This window comes from Lynx canadensis, chromosome B3 (genome assembly GCF_007474595.2).
Source record: "Lynx canadensis isolate LIC74 chromosome B3, mLynCan4.pri.v2, whole genome shotgun sequence".
NCBI lineage: Eukaryota > Metazoa > Chordata > Mammalia > Carnivora > Felidae > Lynx > Lynx canadensis.
In genome coordinates, this window is record NC_044308.2 from 125089909 (window position 1) to 125112623 (window position 22715).

At 40.6% G+C, this 22715-nt stretch overlaps 1 protein-coding gene across 7 annotated transcripts in view; it reads right to left on the reverse strand.

Annotated features, from left to right (window-relative positions):
- The window catches only part of STON2 (stonin 2), a 155605-nt gene that overhangs the window by 106042 nt on the left and 26848 nt on the right, over nt 1–22715 (reverse strand). For 5 of the 7 annotated variants that reach the window (XR_003969635.1, XM_030319721.2, XM_030319716.2 and 2 more), the window contains 2 exons: nt 13570–13842; nt 11456–11740 (listed from right to left, as the gene is read on the reverse strand). Coding sequence is in view for 6 of the 7 variants with exons in the window: in XM_030319721.2 (XP_030175581.1) it covers nt 11456–11740; nt 13570–13657 (373 nt within the window). In the remaining variant the exon portion in view is untranslated. Of the gene's footprint in view, nt 1–11455; nt 11741–13569; nt 13843–15192; nt 15217–15791; nt 15871–22715 lie in introns of those variants that run through there. The other 2 variants (XM_030319718.2, XM_030319720.2) reach the window with 2 other exon arrangements.

The following is a 22715-nucleotide window of genomic DNA, read 5'->3' on the forward strand; positions in this document are numbered from 1 at the left end:
AGGTCTTATGGGAGGTGGGGTCACAGAGATCTACTCAGCTTGTAGCTGCCCAAGACCTGCCTCTGTCCCTAAGTCCCTTTAATAAACCGTTTGTTGTCAAACTGGACCTATCAGCCTTTGTCTATGGCCTTAGGGCTCCTTTGGCCTTTGGAAGTTGTTTTCCCACATGTCTCTTTCAGGGAACAACCATCCCTTTCTGGATAGTTACAGGGGCCTCCCACTTGGTCACCCCACTTCCCCAAGTGTCTTCCTCTTCTTGGTCTTCTCAACAGAGCAGCCACATAGCTTTAATAGAATTACCTGTTCAAATCGAAGTCAGACCTTACCACACCTCTGCTCAAAACCCTCTGATGGCTTCCCATCTTACCCACAGCAAAAGTCAAGGTCCTCCCCATGCCCTCCAAGCACATACATGGTCTGATTCCTCATGATCTGTCCGCCTCATCCCCTTCCCTTCTCCCCATGTCCCTCCACTCCAGTCACATACCACCAACACAGACAGACACCCATCAGAGGCTTGTCATGTGTGGTTACTTTCACCTGGACAGCTCCTTCCCCAATTTCTGCAAGGCTCACTCCTTGCCTCCCACATGTCTTTACCCAAAAGTTGCTGCTCAGAGTCACCCCCTGATCTTATGTAAAATTTCACATCCTCCCTACTCTATTCTTTCTTTCCGTCATGTGTCTCTCCTTCCTGCTAACCACTGTCTCACACACTGACACTGTATCTACACCTTTATTGTGTTTCTGGTACATCTTCTCCAGCACAAAGTATGTTCCATGGGGCAGGAATATTCCACTGTATCCCCAGTGCCCTGAACAGTGACTGCCACAGAGTGGGAATTCAAAACACCATTGGTTGAATAAACAATAAACTGATAAGTTGTCAGTTAAAACAATTAATACAGCAAAGACAAAATTTTTGTTTTTATCCTTTGGGATCCTAAATAGATTAAAATTTAAATACTTATGTATATTTTGATATCATATCCTTTATTTTATACTTTGGTATCTACTCACTAGGGCTGTGTGATTTTTCCAATGCTATAAACATGCCCATCCATGAATACAAAATAGATCTAATTCCATTCTTCATTTGTGGCTCCCCTGCTAGTTCATAGTTGGCAATACAAACAGCTGGTCCCAGGACTGGTTCAGAGGGCCCTTGCTTACCCCAGAAGGCTTTACTAGTAACAGACTGCCCAACCATTAGGTAACCTCAGCGTGGGGAGAGCAGGGGCTATGGCCAACTTTCTCATAATTGCATTCCCAACACCTAAATATTTTTTGCATGAATAAACTAGTTAATTAATGCATGCTTGGGCAGTTTATTGTGTTTTATGTCCCACGCTGAGGGTGAGATAGGCCACAAGGACCCCCTGGGTGAGTTAGCACATTCTTTGGATGAGGAGAATATTGTAGCTTTAATAAAATATTTTAAGGCCCATTTTACATAACTGGAAGTAATTTTCAAGAGATCCTCTCCCCTGCCCACATGGGATGATGGTAGTAGTTTCAAATATGACAAAAATATAATGGACAGGTTTAATTGCACTTTTTAAGGTAGCTCCCAGGGGGAAAAATACGTGTGTGTTTGTATAAATATATGTATCATATGTACATATGTTATGCCTATATTATATATGCATGTATATGTAAGTGCATATGTTACACACATACACTATGTGTGTATATGTATATTTGCATGTGTATCTGTGTGCCAGGTATATGAATCTGCGTGTGTGCACTCTGTGTATAATGATGGGAAATCAAAACTGATGATAGTCAGCTGGTGACATGATAGGGAAGAGGTTGGGCTATTTTCTTTGCCTAGTTTGTTAAAAAATATACATACTTCACAGAGGAAGCCATGCCTCAACTTCCACCTAATAGCTCATTCACTCCATAAATGGGAGTCAGTCATTCTGCAGTATGTTTCATATACATCTTTCATTCATTAATCCAACAGATACTAAGTGAGTACCTACTGAGTTCCATGCTCCATATTATACTATTGAGAGTAAATGAGATAGTCTCTTTCCCCTAGTGAGGAAGAGACAATAAACAAACTTATAACCTAATTTCAGGTAAAAACATGGGCTGTAAAGACATTTAATGCAGGAAAAGTTGGGGGGGGTGGGAGCAGGAGGAAATGATGCTTGAGCAGAGCTCTGAGTTGAAAACATAGAAGAGTTCTGGGGGCCAAGGGAACAGCAAGAGCAGTAATGAGCTTGTCAGGAACAGCAGAAGAGGTAGTGATTATAGCAGAGTGGTGTCCAGTGGGCAGGGGCAGAGGGCATCAGGCCCCAAGGAAGAAGGGCTTTGTTAGAATCCATTCCTTAGTATATCACTGTCTGAGATGGATTCCGGAAAGGTCATTAATTATTCTTAAAAGCAGAGAACATTTAAGGTATTAAAAGAAAATAAAACCTCCTCTGTTGAAGAGGGAAATACATATGCATACCAAAAGCAATGGGCCTTGGCTACACAGTCACCAAATGGTTGGGATCTTATTCCACCCCCACCCACCAATTCACCCTCAGTAGCTAGAATAAAAAGTATAATAGAAATTAACCACTGGGCTAGTCTTCTTCAGGATTAAGTCTCTCAGCTGTCACCCCTGCCTCCCTCTTAAGTGGCTGACATCATCTCTGGTCTTCCCCCCAAACAAGTGGCTCTTTCTCTGGCCCCAGATAATTAGCTTCCCCAGACACAATGGGAAGGCCTTAGCCCAAGCTTTTGGGGAAGACATTTGAAGCACAAGGGAATATTAGTGTTTTTCTTGGGCTGTGGAACAAATGCTCTGGAAATGAAAAAATTTTTGTGTTTGTAATTATGCATATCCTGCATCATCTGCATAATGGGTCCAATTCAGTCTTGGCCTTGCCGCAAAATTGCCATGTCTGTGGAGGAAGGTCAGCACATAACATGATGACTGAACAGGAAGCTTCACGCTGAAAATAGTGCCATAATTTTTTTTCTTTTAATTTTGGGAATGAACTTTGCTCTTTCAATTTATCTGCATGCATTTACAAACATATTCAAAGCACACACATACACTTATAAAATGCACATGAAATCAGCCTTGCTCTGAGAGGATGTTTATAAAGAATTTAGGTGTTATATGAGCTGACTGCTACATTCTTCCTGGTACAGAGTGGAATTTTAGAACAGAGGAGACAAAATACTAAAGTAAGAAAACTTCTTACCACCAGGGAAACTCAGAAACACTACTGCTAAGGGACTTGATGTGAATAAAATACCCCCTGGGGTTAGGTTCATTTTCAAAAATATTTCTTTAGAGAACTATATAGAGATTCAATTTTGATTTGAACAGATTCATCAGAAGTTTGTTGTGGTTTTTTTTTGCTTTTGTTTTTTTCTTATTTAACACTTTGGATCTGCTGTGTTTTTTTCTTATTTAACACTTTGGATCCGCTGTGTTCTGTTGCTGTTTTAAAGGTTTAGCAGGATATCTATGCATTAAGGTTCAGGGTTCAGCAAACAAGTTTTCATTTAAACTTCTTGACATTTTTTACCAGGTAACCCAGATGGATCATACAGCATTTTCACACTCAAGATGTGAACAGTATTCTGGTGGCTACTTTGTCTTAAGTTTAAGTATCTGGCAGTTAAGTTTCTAATAAAAATCATTTAAAGAGAATATTTATCAACAACATGGCCTGAGCCTAAGTGGTCTTGTTAAATAAAGGGGTACAAATTCCATACTGGACCTCCACCAAATTTTAGGGCTTTTAATGGAGGAAACGACATTTACCAAAGGGGCCTGATTTTATATGACCCTCACTCCAGGATCCTCAGGTCCAAAGAATTGATGCCAGCAATCTTTCTTATATATTTGGTTACAAAAAGGCTTTGTCACTGAATTAAGTGATTTTACTCATATTTTTACGAGAGAGATCATGTGTGTCTCCCTTTTCCCAGACCAACCAGGATGGCACTTTATCATTCAAATCCTGCACCAGTTGAAGTCCAAAACAAAGTTGTCCCCCTGATGGATTTAAAACATTCCTGGAGTTGTCTTCCCCATCAGCTGTCGCTCCTCCGTTACCAATCAACCTTGGTATGCTTCAGGGCACAATAAAATAAGTAGGTCACCAAGGTGGGGAGTAACAGCTCCCTGGCTTTTTGAAGTTCCCTAGTGCAGCTTCTGACAATTATATGCCACAAAAATAAGAGATTTACCACTAATGATGGTCTCTTTCTTTTTAATCCACGGTGCCTACAGCCTCCTGGCATTTTTATTTGGGCTAATAGTACAATCCCATTCCAGGCTGAAATGCAATGCTCCCTTGGTTTATTCATAGGTGGCATAACTTAAAAGGTAAGTCTTTTGTTTTCTGCTCTTCATTTGCCAGAAAAACTATGGACAGTAGAGGAACAGGAGCTGGGGGAATGGAAAAGGAGTATCCCAGATAACATCTCTCCACCTAACTCCTCCATGTGTGCACACATGCACTGTCTTTCCCAACTATTCCTTGCCAGCCCGGACGTGAAGGCACGGAACAGCTGGCTAAGTAAGGCTGCACTGTTTGCTTCCAGAAATCTAGACTGGCAACGGTGTTAATCAGTTCCACATATCCTCCTTTCTCATCCTCCCTATTTCTTTTAGGTCTACATCATGGTTGTCTCATGAAAACATATTTACAAAGAGGCTGCATGGGATGGGGCTGAGGGCGTTCAGAACAAGTCTCCTCAAAATGTGTCACTTTGGCATGTGGACTATTCTGAGCTAAAGTCAATTGAGACCCTGAAGGCTCAAGAGAAACGTCTGCCCCTCCCTTAACCACCTAGAAGAATCTAAATGGAGGGTGCCTGAGTGGCTCAGTCGGTTAAGTGTCTGACTTTGGCTCAGGTCATGATCTCATGGTTCATGGGTGGTTCATGGGTTCAAGTCCCATGTCAGGCTCTCTGCTGTCAGCGAGGGCCCACTTCAGATCCTCTGTCTCCCTCTCTCTCTCCCTCTGCCCCTCTCCCAGATCACACACAAGCACACGCTCTCTCTCTCTCAAAAATAAACATTAAAAAAAAGAAAAAGAAAGTAAATAAATGGAGTATCTTTCCCAGAATAAGAGTTATTACCAGAGATAAGTTTTATCTGAGTGACCTGTCTGCATGGCAGGGCAGGCATCTCATTATTAAACATCTACTCTTCTTCTTACCATCCTGTGAATCGCCCTCCTCCCCTTTGAAGCATCAGGCCCTATCCCATTCCTTAGCTCAGGATGGCATATACACCTCATTTTACCAGTCTATGAGCCTCTTGTATATGTAGCACAAAGTTACACTTTTTCCCATTAATTTCTTATGTCAATTTTTTTTAGGAGAGAGAGGTAGGGGAGGGGCAGTGGGAGAGAGAGAAAGAATCCCAAGCAGGCTCCACACTTAGCACAGACCCCGGTGCAGAGCTCGATCACAGGTCCCTGAGATCACAACCTGGGCCACAATCAAGAGTCAGACACAACTGACTGAGCCACCCAGGTGCCCCTGTCTCATGTCAATTTAGACTAGCCCAAAGAAATTTTGAGGGGTAGAGGAAACAGTTTCCCCTTTCTCCTGACACAGAGCTGTCCAATCAGAAAGTGCTAAGCATGTAACAGAAGCAAACAGGACGTGGAAATAAAATGGGAAAAAAACAGAAAAGCTGCAACTACATTCTAGGAATGAGTGTTGCTCTGCTGATACTGATGTGATACTCTTGTGAATGAGAAAATGGCTGAAGCCATAAACAGTTTACTCAGACTTTCCTTATTTGTGGCTGCACTTCACCACCTACATGCATTGAGACACGCTGACATATTCCATAGTTCACCAACAGATTCCCAATTTCTGCACATTCAGTACAGCACAGCAAACATCTCTCCATTTCACGCACATGCTGCCCATACTAAAAAAAGTTCACTTGATACACACAGCTACGGCCGAAAACAGGCCCAGCGTCTGCTAGCTGGAAACTAATAAACTAAGAGAAGCATTTTTTAAAGTGGATAAATGAGAAATTGATGGACAAACCATTTCTATACTGTCAGATTAAACTGAAAAGAACCAGATGGACACTTATTTTGTAGAAGGTGGCCACCCAGCCAACACATAGCTTTCTCCAAGTGGGCACCATTGATCTAGGGCAAAACTGAACAAGAGCCCTGGAGAAGACCCACAATCAATGGATATATAACAAGGGGAAATGCTTTAAGTTCTCATTTTCATCCTTCCCAAGAAGAGATGATAGACAGGCCTGGCTATAAAATGAAACTTTTAGGCAAGCAATTCTCCCAACATCCACTTCTTCCTTTGTTTTCTCAAAGAAGCCTCAGATTTTTAGCTAAGTCTCAGATTTTTAGCTACCATGAAGTGGAAAGCTTTTTTTTTTTTTTTTTTTTTTTTTTTTTAAAGACATGCAGTGGTTGAAAGATGGTCAACTGGAGGCAGATGGAGAAATCATGGAAGCACAGGCTGGCTCTGGTTTCATACTAGAGGACCCAGGAAGAAACTCAACGGGCTTCTGTTAAATTCTGAGCACTTATGTTACTCAGCTTTGTATATGAATGTCTGCATCTATGACAACTACACAGAGGAGATGCTTAATAAATATTTGGTGATTCAATGAATAAACTATAAAAGGCTGTCAAGTTTGAAAGTAAAACATACCGGCTAACACATCTACTTAATAAATGGCCTGCACTATTACAGATGCTCCTCTAGCCCAGACTGACTCATTTTCAGCCTTATGCAAATGGCTCTGCTTTAGGATTTTGGACACTTGGTCCATTAGTTAACTGTGGCTGCTGTAACAAACTTGGTGGGTTAAAACAAGAGAACTTTGTTTCCTCCCAGTTCTGGAAGTGAGAAGTTTGAAGTCAGAATCACTAGGTAGAAATCAAGATACCTGCCTGGCAAGCACTCCCTCCATAGGCTCTGGGAAAGAACACATTCCTTGCGTAGGCCTCAGGCTTCCGGGGGCTGCCAGCATCCCTTGACTGTGGCCTCAACATTCCACTTTACAAGGTTGCCATCTTCAAATACCCTTCTGTTCTGTCTTTGCATTGTCTTCTTTGTGTGGGCACAATCTCCCTCTGCCTCCCTTTTATAAGGGATACATGTGATTACATTTAGGGCCCACCTAGATAATCCAGGATTATCTCTCTATCAAAATCCTTAACTTTTTCTTTAAGTTTATTTATTTATTTTGACAGAGAGAGAGAGAGAGGGAAAGAGAGAGAGAGAGAGAATAGGGGAGGGGCAGAGAGAGAGGGAGAGAGAGAGAATCCCAAGCAGGCTCCACACTGTCAGCACAGAGACCAATGCGGAGCTCAAACTCATGAAGCATGAGATCATGATCTGAGCCCAACTCAGATGCTTAACTGACTGAGACACCCAGGTGCCCCCCAAAATCCTTAACTTCATCCCATCTGCAAAGACCGTTTCTTCAAATAAGATAACATTTACAGGTTCCAGGGAGTGGGTCCTGATATCTTTGGAGGCCATTATTTAGCTGAGTATTACCAAACTGAGTATTACCAAAAGAATAGAGCAGGCAGCAGTGATTGTAAGAAACCTCAGACTGTCTCTATCACTATGAGGATACTTGCTGCACAGATCTGTGTATTTTGGTGTAATGCCTGCAGTTACGTATGAGATATTATTGACATTGCACAAGTTCTCAAATCTGTTGAATTTAAATCAAAATCTGAGCTGCCCGACAGCTGTCAGAATGGAACTGTCTATCTTGGGAGAGATCTGCATTATCTGTGTTGAGAGGGTGGAAGCCTCCTTTCTCCTTATCATGTGACCTTAGCTCTACCAACCACTCTGCCTTGTTGTCAAACCCAATCTGTGTAAGGAAATCCACGAGGGAATTAGCATACATGGGTGAGGTTGGTTTGGGTAATAGAGATATTGATGGGTCAAGGCTGGGTATTGGCAGAAGAGTTGGGATTGGAGCCTTGGATTTATTACCATTTTCTTTACCACTCTGATGCTTAACACATGGTTCTTGGGTCCCTAGAATACTACCTGAGGTAATATTTAGGGCTGGCCCTAAACATGGCTTATTCCTGCTTGTTGCCCACACATTGAGCCTCAAGTCTGCTGTGAAACCAGTCTACAGGCTCCCCCTAAGGCAGAGAGCTCTACCTCCATAAGGCTGAGTTAAATCTTCATATGTGGAAACATATGGAATTGTTGTCTGAACAATTTTCAAGGCAACATAATGCTTTCAACACATTTGAAAACTATCATTTCTTGATTTGTTCTATAGTAATATCCATACATCCCATATCCTTATTACAATGCAGACCTGGGACTAGGGTAAGGCAAGTGAGGAACTCCCTTTGGGTGCAAAATTTAGGGGGTAACAAAAATCTCAGGAATCAAGTAACATTTTAAATGCGGTATTTTAAAAATATCAAATGAGAAAATTATGGCCCACAGACTTAGCCACCTATTTTTGTAAATAAAATTTTATTGGAACTAGGGCCAGGATTAGGGTACCAGTGAGATAGTCATGCAAGTATAGGTTGAATCTTATTTTTTAAAATACTGATACTTCGTTCATCAAGGATTTTTTTGCATTATTTTCATTTTTGAATGAAAATTTGAATAACTTTAAAATAATTGTGATTTTCTAAATGAATTTTTTTATTAAACAAATTTTAGGGGCACTTTGATGGCTCAGTCAATTATGCGTCCGACTTTGGCTTAGATCATGACGTCACAGTTTGTGAATTCTAGCCGTGCATTGGGCTGTCTCCTGTCAGCACAGAGCCCGCTTCAGATTCCCTGTCCCTTTTCTCTCTCTCTGCCCCTTCCCCATGCTTTCTCTTTCTCTCAAAAATAAATAGACATTTAAAAAAAATTTTAACCCAATTTTTTTTCCAAGACAACCATTTTTATTCAAGATAACTGTTACACTTGAGTATGGCACAGAAGTGCTTTATGCCATTTTGTCACAGAGAATATTAAAAAGATGTATTTAAGAATCAAGATTTAATAAAATTCAATAAAATTAATAATTTTTACTACTTTATCAAGGATATTATGTTGAAATTGACTTCTTTTTTTAGTATGGGTACATGGTGGCCAGAATCTTTACTCGCCATTACTTTTGTACCATACAAATTCAAATGCAGTGAAAAAGGCAATCTTAGAATTATTATGAAAATAATTTGACCCCAAGGACCCTTTGAGAGATTTTTGGGCAATCCCAGTGATCTATAAACCACACTTTGAGAACTGCTGCATTAAAGGATAAGGTTTTAAAAATATGTCAAAAGCACTATCAATGGCAAGCTAAGATCCTCAGTCAGATGGAGGCAACGTAATTAGTACTAACACCAGAGTTAGTTTTGCAAAAATAAGTGGTGAAGAGTTGAAGCAAACTGACCATCTATACGACCATCATTTACATAATTCTGAACCACCAAGAAATCTTTGAGGCTAACGGTAAGGTATGAACAAGATGTGAGCAATCTGAATGCCATGAATACAGCAGTGACCTGAAAGCAGGGCCATTTTGGGGCAAGTGAGTAGAGAAACACCATTGCACCTATGCTCAACTCCCCAGCCTCCCAGAATGAGGGAGCAGAGAAAAGCATGCCAGGAACAGCAGGACATGGGAGCAAATTAAGTCATGGCGCATCCCTGGACTGTTCCAAGATCCTGGGGCCAGTCTGCCTGGCTTTGAAGCTGTCCCCTGCCACTTGCCAGCATACAACCTTGGGCAAATTCCTCAACCACTGTCTGTCTCAGTCTCTTCATGTCCAATATAATGTTAATGCTTTCCTCATATGATTGCTGTTAAGAGGTGCATTAAGATGATGTAGTTAAGACACTGAGCACGGTGCCCAAGAAAGTATTTGGTAAATATATCTTATTAAAATAAGGAACATATTTCTGTACTGCTTCACTCCCTAATGTCGGGTAACTCTTCCCCCACATGCATAAATGCTTAATCAGCCCACTGTTTTGCCAGCATTAGGTGTTCAGTAGAGGTTACTTCCTCCCACCAGCAAGACTGGGAAGCCTGTCTGGACCTGTCATTTCATCCTTGCTGCTCTGAGTGTCATGGCTCTCTCACCAATGATTCACTGAGAAATCTGATGTTTAAATGTGAAAAGGTATATATAACATGCGAATTGGTATGTAAAAATTGAAGTATTTATTATATAAAATTATGTTTTATATTTTCTTAAAATTGTTTTATTGGTGCTGAAAACATGTTTGAAAACAAAAAGGATTATTTTTAAAAATTAAAACTAGCAAAACATTTAAGCCACCAACAAAAATAATACCAACCATGCTTTTTTCTAGTAGGGCTCTATGGTAGGCAACATAATGCCCCCCACCCCCGCAAAGATATCCACATCCTTCCCCAGAACTGTGAATATGTCACCTTACATGGCAAAAGGGACTTCGCAGATATGATTAAATTAAGGGCCCTGGGATGGGGAGATTATCCTGGATTATCCTGGTGGGCCCAATGTAGTCATAAGGTCCTTAAAAGCGGAAGAGATGGGCAGAAGTCAATCAGTTAGAGATGTGACTACAGAAGAAAGGCACAGAGAGCTCCAACATTGCTGGCTTTGGAGACAAAGGAAGGTACCATGTGCCAAGGAATGTGGGCAGCATCCAAAAGCTAGAAAGAGCAAGGAAACAGATTTCCTGGTTTCCCCAGAACCTCCTGGAAGGAATGCAGCCTTGCCAACACCTTGAATTAGCCCAGTGATGCCCATTTGGACTTCTGAATTACAGAAACATAAGATAATAAAGTTTATGTTGTTTAAACCACTAGGTTTATGGTAGTTTGCTATGCAGCAAACAGAAAACTAAGATAGTCACAAAGGTTATCCAATCAGTGCTGGTATGCTTTGGTACACAATCAAATAAGCAGCCAGGTCACCAGGATGGGGACTAACAACTCCTCTGGCTTCACTAAGCTCCCCAGTGCAGCTTCTCGCTGTTTAAATGCCACAAAAATAAGAGAATTATCATTAACAGCAGTCCCTACCCCTGAAGATTTAGATTCAACAGGTCTGGGACACAAGAATATCCATATGTAACTAGTGACTCTATTAGAAATTGATGGTGGTCCATGCTCTGAAAGGCATTCACTTCTGCTTGTAAGGAGCTTATAATTTAGGTGCTGGGTAAATATAATTGCAATACCTAATAGAGAGATAAGTAAATATTCATTCTTCCAAAGACAAGTTAACAGCCAGGGACAAGTATAAAAAGCAAGAAATGGCCCAAAACACATTAATCCTTCCATATGCTTTGTTAACAAAAACTAGTTGTAGAATTAAGTCAGATGAGATCTCTGCCAGCTCTTTTGTATGGCCAGTGCCAGAGGGCTCTGGTAAACCAGCACCCTGGCAGCCCCCACCCACTTCTCCCCAGTGAGCATAGACGTAAGTCAGAACCCTTCGCAGCCTCCCACCTGTCTCCCTTGTTTCCTTATGAGGTGGTGACGTGCTGGCCCAGGGTGTGTCATCTTCAAACTGAACCCAGTTGCTGAAGGCCGAGGCCAGGTCAGGTGGGGGCTGCTCGGGGCTCCCAGGAGGAGACGCCGCTTCAGAGATGAGGCCCAACTTTTCAGAGGAGTCATCCTGCTCTGAGTGGGAAAGTTCCTGAGAGCCTCCATGTGCCACATGGTTCTCCCCGGAGGAGCTCTCAGACCGGTCTGAGTAAGAAGACAGTCCTGGGAGGTGCTCTTCGGTGCCCCCTGAAACAGATACCAGACACTGCCATCAATCATGTGAGGGAGGCCACTCTTCAAAACTGTCTCGTGGAGGAAAAACCAAGGATAGGTAAGGGATGATCACAAGACTCACCATTCTGGTGGGTGAGGGTGAAGAAACAGCCATGCCCATCTGTCTCTATGCCCAAGGAGTGTTTCCCTAATAATGGGTACAAAGGATAACCTCTGCATGTCCACAGTCAGTATCCAGGCAGGCTGAGACTCCCAGTCTTACTCACTATTCTGACCCCAGTGCCTATTCCAGTGCTTGGTAGTCACAAACAAAAATGTTTATAGAGGCCAAACAGGAATATAACTGAGTCGAATGAGGAAAGCAAAAGGCAACAAGGACTGGTAGACACACTGAACAAGAAAGCATCCGTCTGGACTGAACACCTTGAAATTCAAACTTTAACCTCTGTGCAGTCGAAACTACACATGTCTGCAGACTGCCAGGTGCAAACTCCGTACCAATGATAAGCTGAATGAGGCCCAGAAGCTTCTCCCCTAGCTTTCTAGCACTTTATTGGTGCGGGAACACTTCACAGTCTTCAAAAAAAATTTTTTTTCTTAAAGAACTGTCCTAATTGTGGCGGTGGTTACACAAATCTATACACGTGTTAAAGTTTATCAAATGTGTACCAAAAGCAGTCAAGCTCTATTACATGAAAACTTTTTAAAAATCAAAGAATATAAAACTTTTTTCTCTCATCCTTCGCCAAACTAGTCCATCTGCATGTGACCAAACCCTTTAGACTAGTGCTGCCCAAGAGAAATAAAAGGTGAACCACATAAGTAATTTAAAATTTTTTAGTAGCCATATTAAAAAAAGTAAAAAGAAAGAGGTTAACTACATTTACTAATATAAATTTCAACTCAGTGTGTTGAAAATGTATGATTCTAACAGGTCATTAATATAACGTTATTAATGAAATATTTACTTTCGCTAGGTCTTTGAAATTCAATGTGGGTATTTTATACTTCAAACACATTTCAATTTGGACTCGCCACATTTCAAGGACTCAAGAGCCACGTGGCTCCATCCTGGAGAGCTCACCTGTACACTCACACTTTCCAGGTGCTGTAAGTGAAGCTGGGCAGATACCAGTTGACAGCAGCAGCTGCAGTGGAACAGAACCAGCTGACAAGGCTCTGCAAATATCTCCTGACCCCTACCTTGACCTTCATCCCTGAGCACCAGTTCCCTGGAAGTCATTTAGCCATCTTTATCATGATCATGGATGACAATTAACTGAGCTCTTTCCGTGTGCCAGGAACTGGTCTAAGTCCTTTACATATATTAATTCATTTAACCCTCACAGCCACCCCGAGGAAGCGACTGTGATTGCCCCTACTGCTCAGATAAACTACCGCTCAAAGAAGTTGAATAAACAATCTACCCAAGGGCACATAACTTATTTGTGACAGAGCCAGGATTTGGGCCCAAGCAGTCTGGCTCTAACGCCTGTCACTCTCCGCAACTATGCTTTAGAAACTGAGGAAATCCAAATTGCTGGTGGGAGGAACACCCTAAAAGGCCAAGTGTAGAGTGGTTTGTAAATACGAAGTTTATGCTCCTTGGAAGAAAGCAGCCAATACTTTTGCTGTTTCCAGACCCTTTTGTTTGGGATTCTAAGGTTCCTAAGGCTTCTAAGAAGGCTTCTAAGTGGAAGAATCTGCACCTCAGGAAGGTGACACACTGGCTCTTTTGTACATATTAAGGTCCCACCCAAAGAATGATCAAGTAGAAGTCATTGTAAACAGTTATGGTTCTTTGCTAATCTTTTCACCTAAGAAATGAAAGTGTTCCTTACCCTCAGAAGGAACAGGAAAGAGTGGCTCCTCATTGAAGGAGACCCACTCTGACTGGTGGGTAGCAATCACATGGTCCAAGGAAGTCATGCTAGGAAGGCACTGGTCATCTTCACACTGATGGCCTCGGGCAGACCCCAGAGTAATGTCTGGGGTGGGGTATGGTGGCACGCTGGACTTGGGCCTCAGCTCTGTTATGAGGGTCTTGTAGACAGCGGCACTCAGAACGTAGATAGATTGGCCCTTCTTGTCTGGCTAATCTGCCAAGCAGAAATCTGTGTAAAAAAATAATAAAAGTTAAAATGACAACTGTCACCTTATATCCAATACACACAGGTCCAGGGTTTTCAACATTGCCCACAGGGGGGTCTGGACAGTTTCCAACTTGTATTCCTTCTCTCTGCCCTGTCTTGTCCCCAATTCTCGTACAAGTAAAACCTTGGTTTGTGAGCAGAATTTGTTCTGGAAACATGCTTGCAATACAAAGAACTTGTCTATCAAAACAAATTTCAAGATCCGTTGGCTCAGTTGTGATCATGTGACGTTTGGTGTCACATACTACTTGTATTACAAGACATCGATTGTTCATCGAGTTAAAATTTATTAGAAATGTTTGCTTATCTTGCGGAACACTCACAGAACAAGTTACTCGCGATCCAAGGTTTTACTGTATCTGCCTTTAGCATCAAGATCTCTGTACGTGACTTCATATCAGATTTGCAAATAATCATGCAAATTTTAGCAATTAGATTCCCAAATTTCCCCAATTATCATATTTTAGACATACTTTTATTTGTAATATAATGCCATTAGGGTAAAACAAAAGTTAAAACTTTTCAAAGTACTTTCACTTTCTTTTACAGGACAGTAAAATAAAAGCCTGTTTTTTCCTATTAAATCAATGCAGTTTCTTGCCTTAGGCAGGTAGCTTTTTAGCAGGCCTGATTTAAATTCTTGGCAGAAACCCAACCATCTCCAGATGGTACCTCCAAGCATGGTTTACCAATCAAGAAAAACAGAAATGGAGTCATCTTTTTCATTTGGAGTAAAGGGGGAGGGAATATTTGCTTTAGTGAAACATGTGAGTTAAAGAAACATATTTTCAATCTAGCCCATTTTCAATCTACTATGAAATAGTACATAAAAGTCTAGCCTTTACTCACATTGCAATTATGTTCTATGTATATAGAACTTAATAGACTTAATAGACTTATAATTCTGTTTGTACTATTAATGTCCATTTACAACTTGAACCTAGCTCTTGCTCTCATAATAAATTAATGAAATCTGAATTAATGCAAAATTAATGTGTTTCCACAAAAGAGTTACCATCTGCCCTGAACACTACCAGTTCTTATTAATGGAATATTCACAATATTCATTTTAGTCCAGGACAATTTAACTCACAGTCTTCTGACTGGTGTATAACACAAAGAACATGTTGAGGAAATTTTAGTGTAGATTATTATCTGCTATAAATCATCTATGCTGGGCTTAATCTGAATAGAAATATGTAATAGTTTTTGCCTTTTTTGGTAACTAAAACAGTTTTGCTGTACAATACTCCCTAAAAATAACTGCTTGCAGACATTTATAATTTTCAGAAACATATTTTCATACCATACCTCATTTGATTTGATAGCCATTTTAGTTGAGTAAGATATTTAACTATATATTCCTTTACAGATGAAGAAATTTGGGGTGAGAGGAGTGACTTATCCAACATTTTTGTTGTTTCCAGGCCTTTGTTTGGTGCCCTAAGATGTTTCCTCCAGGATTCCAAGTGGAAAAATTCACACATCCCAGGACAGTGACAAATGGACTCTTTTTTTTCCTCTATAAGATCCCATCCACAGAATGATCAATTAGAGGCCATATTAAGCAGGTGTGTTCAATGCACCAAGCTATCAATGACACCCTTAAACCTGGGTCTTCTGGTGCCAAAACACTCTGATCTTTGGGTCAAAGCCACAAAAACAGTACTAGAACATATGCAGACTATCGTCCAACTAAAGCACTTTACAAACATCAATGGCAATGGAACCATAATGAAATGATCAGTGGAACTCCCCATGTGGAAATCTGCCAGGGCATTCCAGCTGTACAGAAAATGGAAAGCCTGGAAATCTCTCTTCCAAGTCCCTCTCCTAAGATTCTTACCAACCACAAGACCAGACGTGTGCAAACAGCCCAGAGAGTGCAATGCTCCAAACCCGGATCTCACCAGAAAACCACGCAGAAGCCCAAAGACCTTAAGAGCTGACACCAGCAGGCTTCTCCCATAAAGCCTTTCTCAAGTGCCATCAGACATCAGCGTCACTCAGTGTGGTAATGGCTGCAGGCCACGATAAGACAGCAAAATTGAAGAGTCAGACTCCTCCTCTCCCAATAACAGCAGTATGTAAACCAGATCCAACAGCAACAAAAAAGCCACAATACAAATTCATGTGCTGACACATGCAGCATCATAGCTCAACGGGGAAAACATCCTCCTAACCCCGTGATGATGAATCCAGCAAAATTCACAGATGAGTGTGGGTGGGGGATGGGACAAGGGAAGAGGAAAAGGAAAAGGGTGAGGGTAATGGGAAAAAATACCTAGAAATTGTAGAGCTCAAAGGTTTTAAAGACCAACAGTCCAGCTCTCAAGTTCACAGATGAGGAAACTGAGGTCCAAGGAAATCAAATGTAGCAACAGAGAATAAAAGCATGGGCCTGGGATTTGAATCCTCTGCAGCTTTTAAGACTCATTTTACCTCTGTACAGAAGGAATAACAAAATTCACTTCATAATTTTAAGGATTAAGAGAGATAATACATACTGAGAGTACTGGGAGTAATAAGCACTCTGTAACAATGACAATGATAATAGCAGGTGACCTTACAGAGGGCTTACTATATGCCTGCCAGGCCCCATTCCACACACCTTATAAATGTCAGCTATAACCACTGCTGTTATTAAATTACTTGCCAGAAGTTACACAGCTCGTTAGTAGAAGTCTTGGGACTAGAATACAAATTCATGAAACCACCCTTTTCTGTCACTTACACATTCTGGCTTTAGTCATTTCTCTTTTCAATCATTTTTAGAGAAGTTCTCCCAGATGTTAAGCAGAGTCAAGCACTCAACCTCCTCTTTAGAGATACAAGCACACTTTGGCTGAGGAATCAAGACCACTACTCAGAAAGTATGAATGAAAGAAGAGTCCCAAGGATTTATCTACCCTTCCTTAGCTTGTCCATCTCAGATCTAGATACAAGCTGGTTGTTGATAATAAGCAGTCCCAAGAAAGCCTGGTGGAACAAATTTGTTACAGGGAACCCTTTATCATAACCCAGTGAAATGGATTCTAGCTATCTGCCACGAAACAGCCACATCTAATAAATCATGAGATGCTAGGCCTTGCGGGTGCTGTGCTAGCAGCTAGAAACCACAGAGGAACCCAATAATTGTGAGGCTAAGTTCACAGTAGAATTGGTTTCTCTATAAAAACCTCACCCCATTTTTAGAATGTGAATCATAAAGTTAGGCTGAAAATCACCACAAATGGTAGTGACTCAGTATCAGCAGCAGGACTGACCAAGAGACACTGCAAATTTCATTGCAGTCTCTGGCTTGCCACTTCAGAGAACAGCTTCTTTCTCAGCGGCCTTACACACTAAAATCTGGGGGTGGAGAACAGTTGGCTGAAAAGATGGGAGTCGCAGAAATAGATCTATCTTGTGCCAATCCTCTAATACACATTCATGGGTCCTATGTGTTTGGAAATGTACTAAGCACCCTTTGAAACAGTGACCCACAAGCAGCTTGCAATCTAGCTGGAGACACAGAAGAGCAAACACAACAAATCCAGGAATAATCCTGCTGGAGGACACACCAAAAATGCTGCTCAGCCACTTAGAGATCTCCAAGGGCTGGAGCCATAAAGAATTGAGCAGATTTCTTGGATCTGAAGGACATCCTTGGTTCTGGGCCACCGGAAGGGAGGAGTAAGGATATTTGAGGGCATCCCCGGGACAAAGGATCACCATTAAGTGAAGATTAAGAGTCAGACCTTTGTGGGCTTGTTTCTAGGTGGGTGAAGAGGTCAGTCTGATGAGAGCTGAGGTGTTTACTGGGGAAATGTGGGGAGAGAGAATTGGTAGCCTTAACAGCTGAGGAAAAGAGTTCAGTGGGAAATGTTAAGCTGCCAAAGGTTTGGTTGGAGAGTGACCGAAGAAATGTACCTACAGGAGATGAATGCTCCTTGGACCACACAGACAAGGAGCTTGGAGATGAAAGCTATTGGTCACACCAGGACCTCAGTGTGCCTGGCAAAGTAAGGGGGCAGCATCATCAGAAACATGTACTGAGTTCTCTGTGCTGGGCCCATTTTAGGGCCTGAGTGTACAAGGAAAAACAAGAACTGGCCTCAAGTAGTTCAAAGCAGATGGCAGGGGGGTATGGCGGCAACATAAAACACTAATACAGTAGGCTCTCTAACCTATTATGACAGGTGATCCCTCAAAACAATGACAGCAGAGCATAAAGGTATTAAGAGACTACTGAACAGTAGGTGGTCATGAGCTACACCTTAAACTGGAAGGGAGGGCTCTTAGCAAGACAGCAGAGGGCAAAGGCATTTTAGGAAGGGGGAACAGGACTGGTATGTCTAGTTGACAGTGAGTTACGTTCTGTTTACAGATGGTAGGAGTGGTGTTGAGTGCACTGGAAAAGGAGGGGCTGGAATAGTGACAGTTCTCAATCTTAGAATGAGTTTGAACACATGAAACTACCATTCCCATTCCCACTGCCAATGCCTTGATTCATCCCCTTATTGTCTCTCATCCAGATAATCACCAGTGTCTTACCTGTTTCCCTGCCTTCATGGTCACACCCCTCCAACCGATTACCCAATGTATTATGCCAGAGTACTCTTCTTAAAACCTGAAATGTCCATGCCATGGCTCTGCTTACAAACTCCTCAATGGCCCTCATAGCCACAAACTCCTTCTCTCCTTATGTTAGCCAGAGTTGGTTTCGGTTGCTTATAATCAAGAACTCTGATATATGGTACCTTTCCCTGACTTCCACTAATTCCACTTGTCCCTATCTTCTATGTGCTGATGGTATCTTACTTACACTAATTTACCAAATTATAATGAAATTACTTGCTAATGTGGGTCTCATGCCAATTAGCCTGTATGTTCCCTGGAAAAGGGGACTATTTTGTTGTTGATGTCTTCAACTCTTAGAATAGGGTCTTGCATTTATTAAATGTTGAGTAGATGGTGAAATTAGTGAATGAACAAATTAACTTATTTTGTCACTCTTTAGGGCTTTGAGCAGGTAAATGTTTTAGTAAGGTTAATTTAACCTCTTTACATAAGATAGCTTCAGGAACATTCTAGATATAAGGCAACACATACATCCCCTTTTCTCTTTGATCTAAAACTGTGCTATCCAATTTAGGGGGCGCCTGGGTGGCTCAGTCAGTTGAGTATCCAATTCTTGATTTCAGATCAAGTCATGATCTCATAGTTTGTGAGTTTGGGCCCCAAATCAGGGTCTGCACTGGCAGTGCAGAGCCTGCTTGGGGTTCTCTATCTTCTTGTCCCCTGCTCACACTCTCTCTCAAAAGAATAAACATTAAATAAATAAATAGATAGGTAGATAGATAGATAAAACTGTGCTATCCAATTTCAATACAGTAGCCACTTGACACAAAAAAAGTACTGACATGTGGCCAGTCTAAATTGAGTTGTTCTTTGACAAGGAGGTCCACTTTCAGCATCATTATTCAACATAGCATTGGAAGTCCTAGCCTCTGCAATCAGACAACACAAAGAAATGAAAGGCATCCAAATTGGCAAGGAGGAAGTCAAACTTTTACTCTTCGCAGATGACATGATACTCTATGTGGAAAACCCAAAAGACTCCACCAAAAAATTGCTAGAACTGATCCATGAATTCAGCAAAGTTGCAGGAAATAAAATCAATGTACAGAAATCGGCTGTATTTCCATACATAATAATGAAGCAGCAGAAAGAGAAATCAAGGAATTGATCCCATTTACAATTGCACCAAAAGTATAAAATACCTAAGAATAAACCTAACCAAGGAGGTGAAAAATCTATACACTGAAAACTATAGAAAGCTTATGAAAGAAACTGAAGAAGACACACACAAAAAAAAATGGAAAAACATTCCATGTTCATGGATTGGAAGAACAAATACTGTTAAAATGTCAATGCTACCCAAAGCAATCTACATATTCAATGCAATCCCTATCAAAATAACACCAGCATTCTTCACAGAGCCAGAACAAACAATCTTAAAATTTGTATGGAACCAGAAAAGACCCTGAATAGCCAAAACAATCCTGAAAAAGAAAACCAAAGCTGGAGGCATCACAATTCCAGACTTCAAGCTGTACTATAAAGCTGTAATCATCAAGACAATATGGTGCTAGCACAAAATATAGACACTCAGATCAATGGAACAGAGCAGAGAACCCAGAAATGGACACACAAACGTATGGCCAAATTAATTTTTGACAAAGCAGGAAAGAATATCCAAGGGAATGAAGACAGTCTCTTCAGCAAGTGGTGCTGGGAAAACTGGACAGCAACATGCAGAAGAATGAACCTGGACCACTTTCTTACACCATACACAAAAATAAACTCAAAGTGGAAGAATGACCTCAATGTAAGACAGGAAGCCATCAAAATCCTCCAGGAGAAAGCAGGCAGAAACCTCTCTGATCTTGCCCACAGCAATTTCTTACTCAACACGTCTCCAGAGGCAAAGGAAACAAAAGCAAAAATGAACTACTGGGACCTCATCAAAATAAAAAGCTTCTGCACCGTGAATGAAACAATCAGCAAAACTGAAATGCAACCGACAGAATGGAAGAAGATATTTGCAAATGACATATCAGATAAAGGGTTAGTATCCAAAGAACTTATCAAACTCAACACCCAAAAAACCAAATAATCCAGTGAAGAAATGGGTAAAAGACATGAATAGACACTTCTCCAAAGAAGACATCCAGATGGCCAACCCACACATGAAAAAATGCTCAAAATCACTCATCATCAGGGAAATACAAATGAAAACCACAATGAGATACCACCTCACACCTGTCAGAATGGCTAAAATTAACAACTCAGGCAACAACATATGTTGGCAAGGATGCAGAGAAAGAGGAACCCTTTTGCATTGCTGATGGGAATGCAAACTAGTGCAGCCACTCTGGAAAACAGTATGGAGGTTCCTCAAAAAATTAAAAATAGAACTACTCTACAGCCCAGCAATTTCACTACTAGGTATTTATTCAAAGGATACAGGAGTGCTGATTCAAAGGGACACATGCACCCCAATGTTTATAACAGCACTATCAACAATAGCCAAAGTATGGAAAGAGCCCAGATGTCCATCAACTGACGAATGGATAAAGAAGATGTGGTATATATATATACAATGGGATATTACTCAGTGATCAAAAAGAATGAAATCTTGCCATCTGCAACAACATGGATAGAACTAGAGTGTACAATGCTAAGTGAAATGTTAGAGGAAGACAAATATGATTTCACTTATATGTAGAATTTAAGAAACAAAACAGATGAACATAAGTGAAGGGAAGCAAAAATGAGAGGAAGACAAACCATAAGAGACTCTTAAATACAGAGAACTGAGGGTTGCTGGTGGGGTGTTGGGTGGGTGGATGGGCTAAATGGGTGATGGGCATTAAGGAGGGCACTTCGTGGGATGAGCACTGGGTGTTATATGTAAGTGATGAATCGCTAAATTATATTCCTGAAATCATTATTACACTATATGTTAACTTGGATTTAAATTTTTAAAAATAAAAAAATAAAATAAAATAATAAATTTTGTTCTTTATGTATAAAATATATATCAGATTTCAAAGCATACAAAAATGTGTAAAATACCTATTTAATAATGTTTATATTGACTACATGTTAAAAATATATTAGATATACCAGGTCCAAAAGAACATATTGTTAAAATTAATTTCACCTGTTTCTTTTAACATTTTTTAAATGGAGGCAACTAGAAAAGTTTGGACTATATTTCTATTGAACAGCATGGCTCTAAAATAATCCATTCTTTATTTTATCTTTTTTTTTTTCAAGAATATTTTTCAGTAGACATTTTTCAGTAGAATTTGAGAATTTGAGAATTTGAGATTGACTTTTCTTCAGTATTTTATCTTTTGCTCTCAATTTTTTTTAATGTGTATTTATTTTTGAGAGACAGAGAGACAGAGTGCAAGTAGTGGAGGGGCAGAGAAAGAGAGAAACACAGAATCCAAGGCAGGCTCCAGGCTCTGAGGTGTCAGCACAGAGCCTGACATTGGACTTGAACTCAGGAGATGCGAGATCATGACCTGAGCTGAAGTTGGACACTTAACTAAGTCACCCAGGAGCCCCTGGTCTCTATTGTTTCTGATGAGGAGTTGACTTTGATTCTTATGTTGTTGTTAATTTTTTCCCTTTCTCTTTGGTTGTCAGCAATTATCTATGATATGTGTAGATGTGGTTTTCTTAGAACTTACCCTATTTAAAGTTTGTGTACTATTTTGAATCTGTATGTCATTTTTTTTGTTATATTTGGAAAAATTCAGTCACTATTTCCTCTAATACGTTTTTCTGCCCCCTTTCTCTATCTCCTCTCCTACTGGTCTGTTTTCAAGTTTATCGGTTCTTCTATCATCTTCATTTCCTGTTAAGCTTATCCGGTGATTTTTTCATCTCAGTTACTCAACTTTTCTATTTTAGAATAGATTCATTAGATACTTTTATAGTTTCTATTTCTCTGCTAAGATGCCCTATATATTCTCTCATTACAACAATATTTTCCTTTAGTTCTTTGAACATATTTATAATACCTCCTTTACAGATTTTGTCTGCCAAACCCAACATCTGGGCCATTTGGAGATTAGTTTCTATTGACTGTTTGTTTTGTTTTGTTTTTGACTAGGGGTAATATTTACCTATTTTTTTGCATCCCTACTAATTGTTGATGATACACAGAAGATTTCTGAATTTGAAGACAATCAACTCTGCAGAGTTGATTTTTGCCAGAAGTCAAACTGCTTGCTCACATTCATCTTGTCTGGGCTTGGCCTTCCACTTTGTTG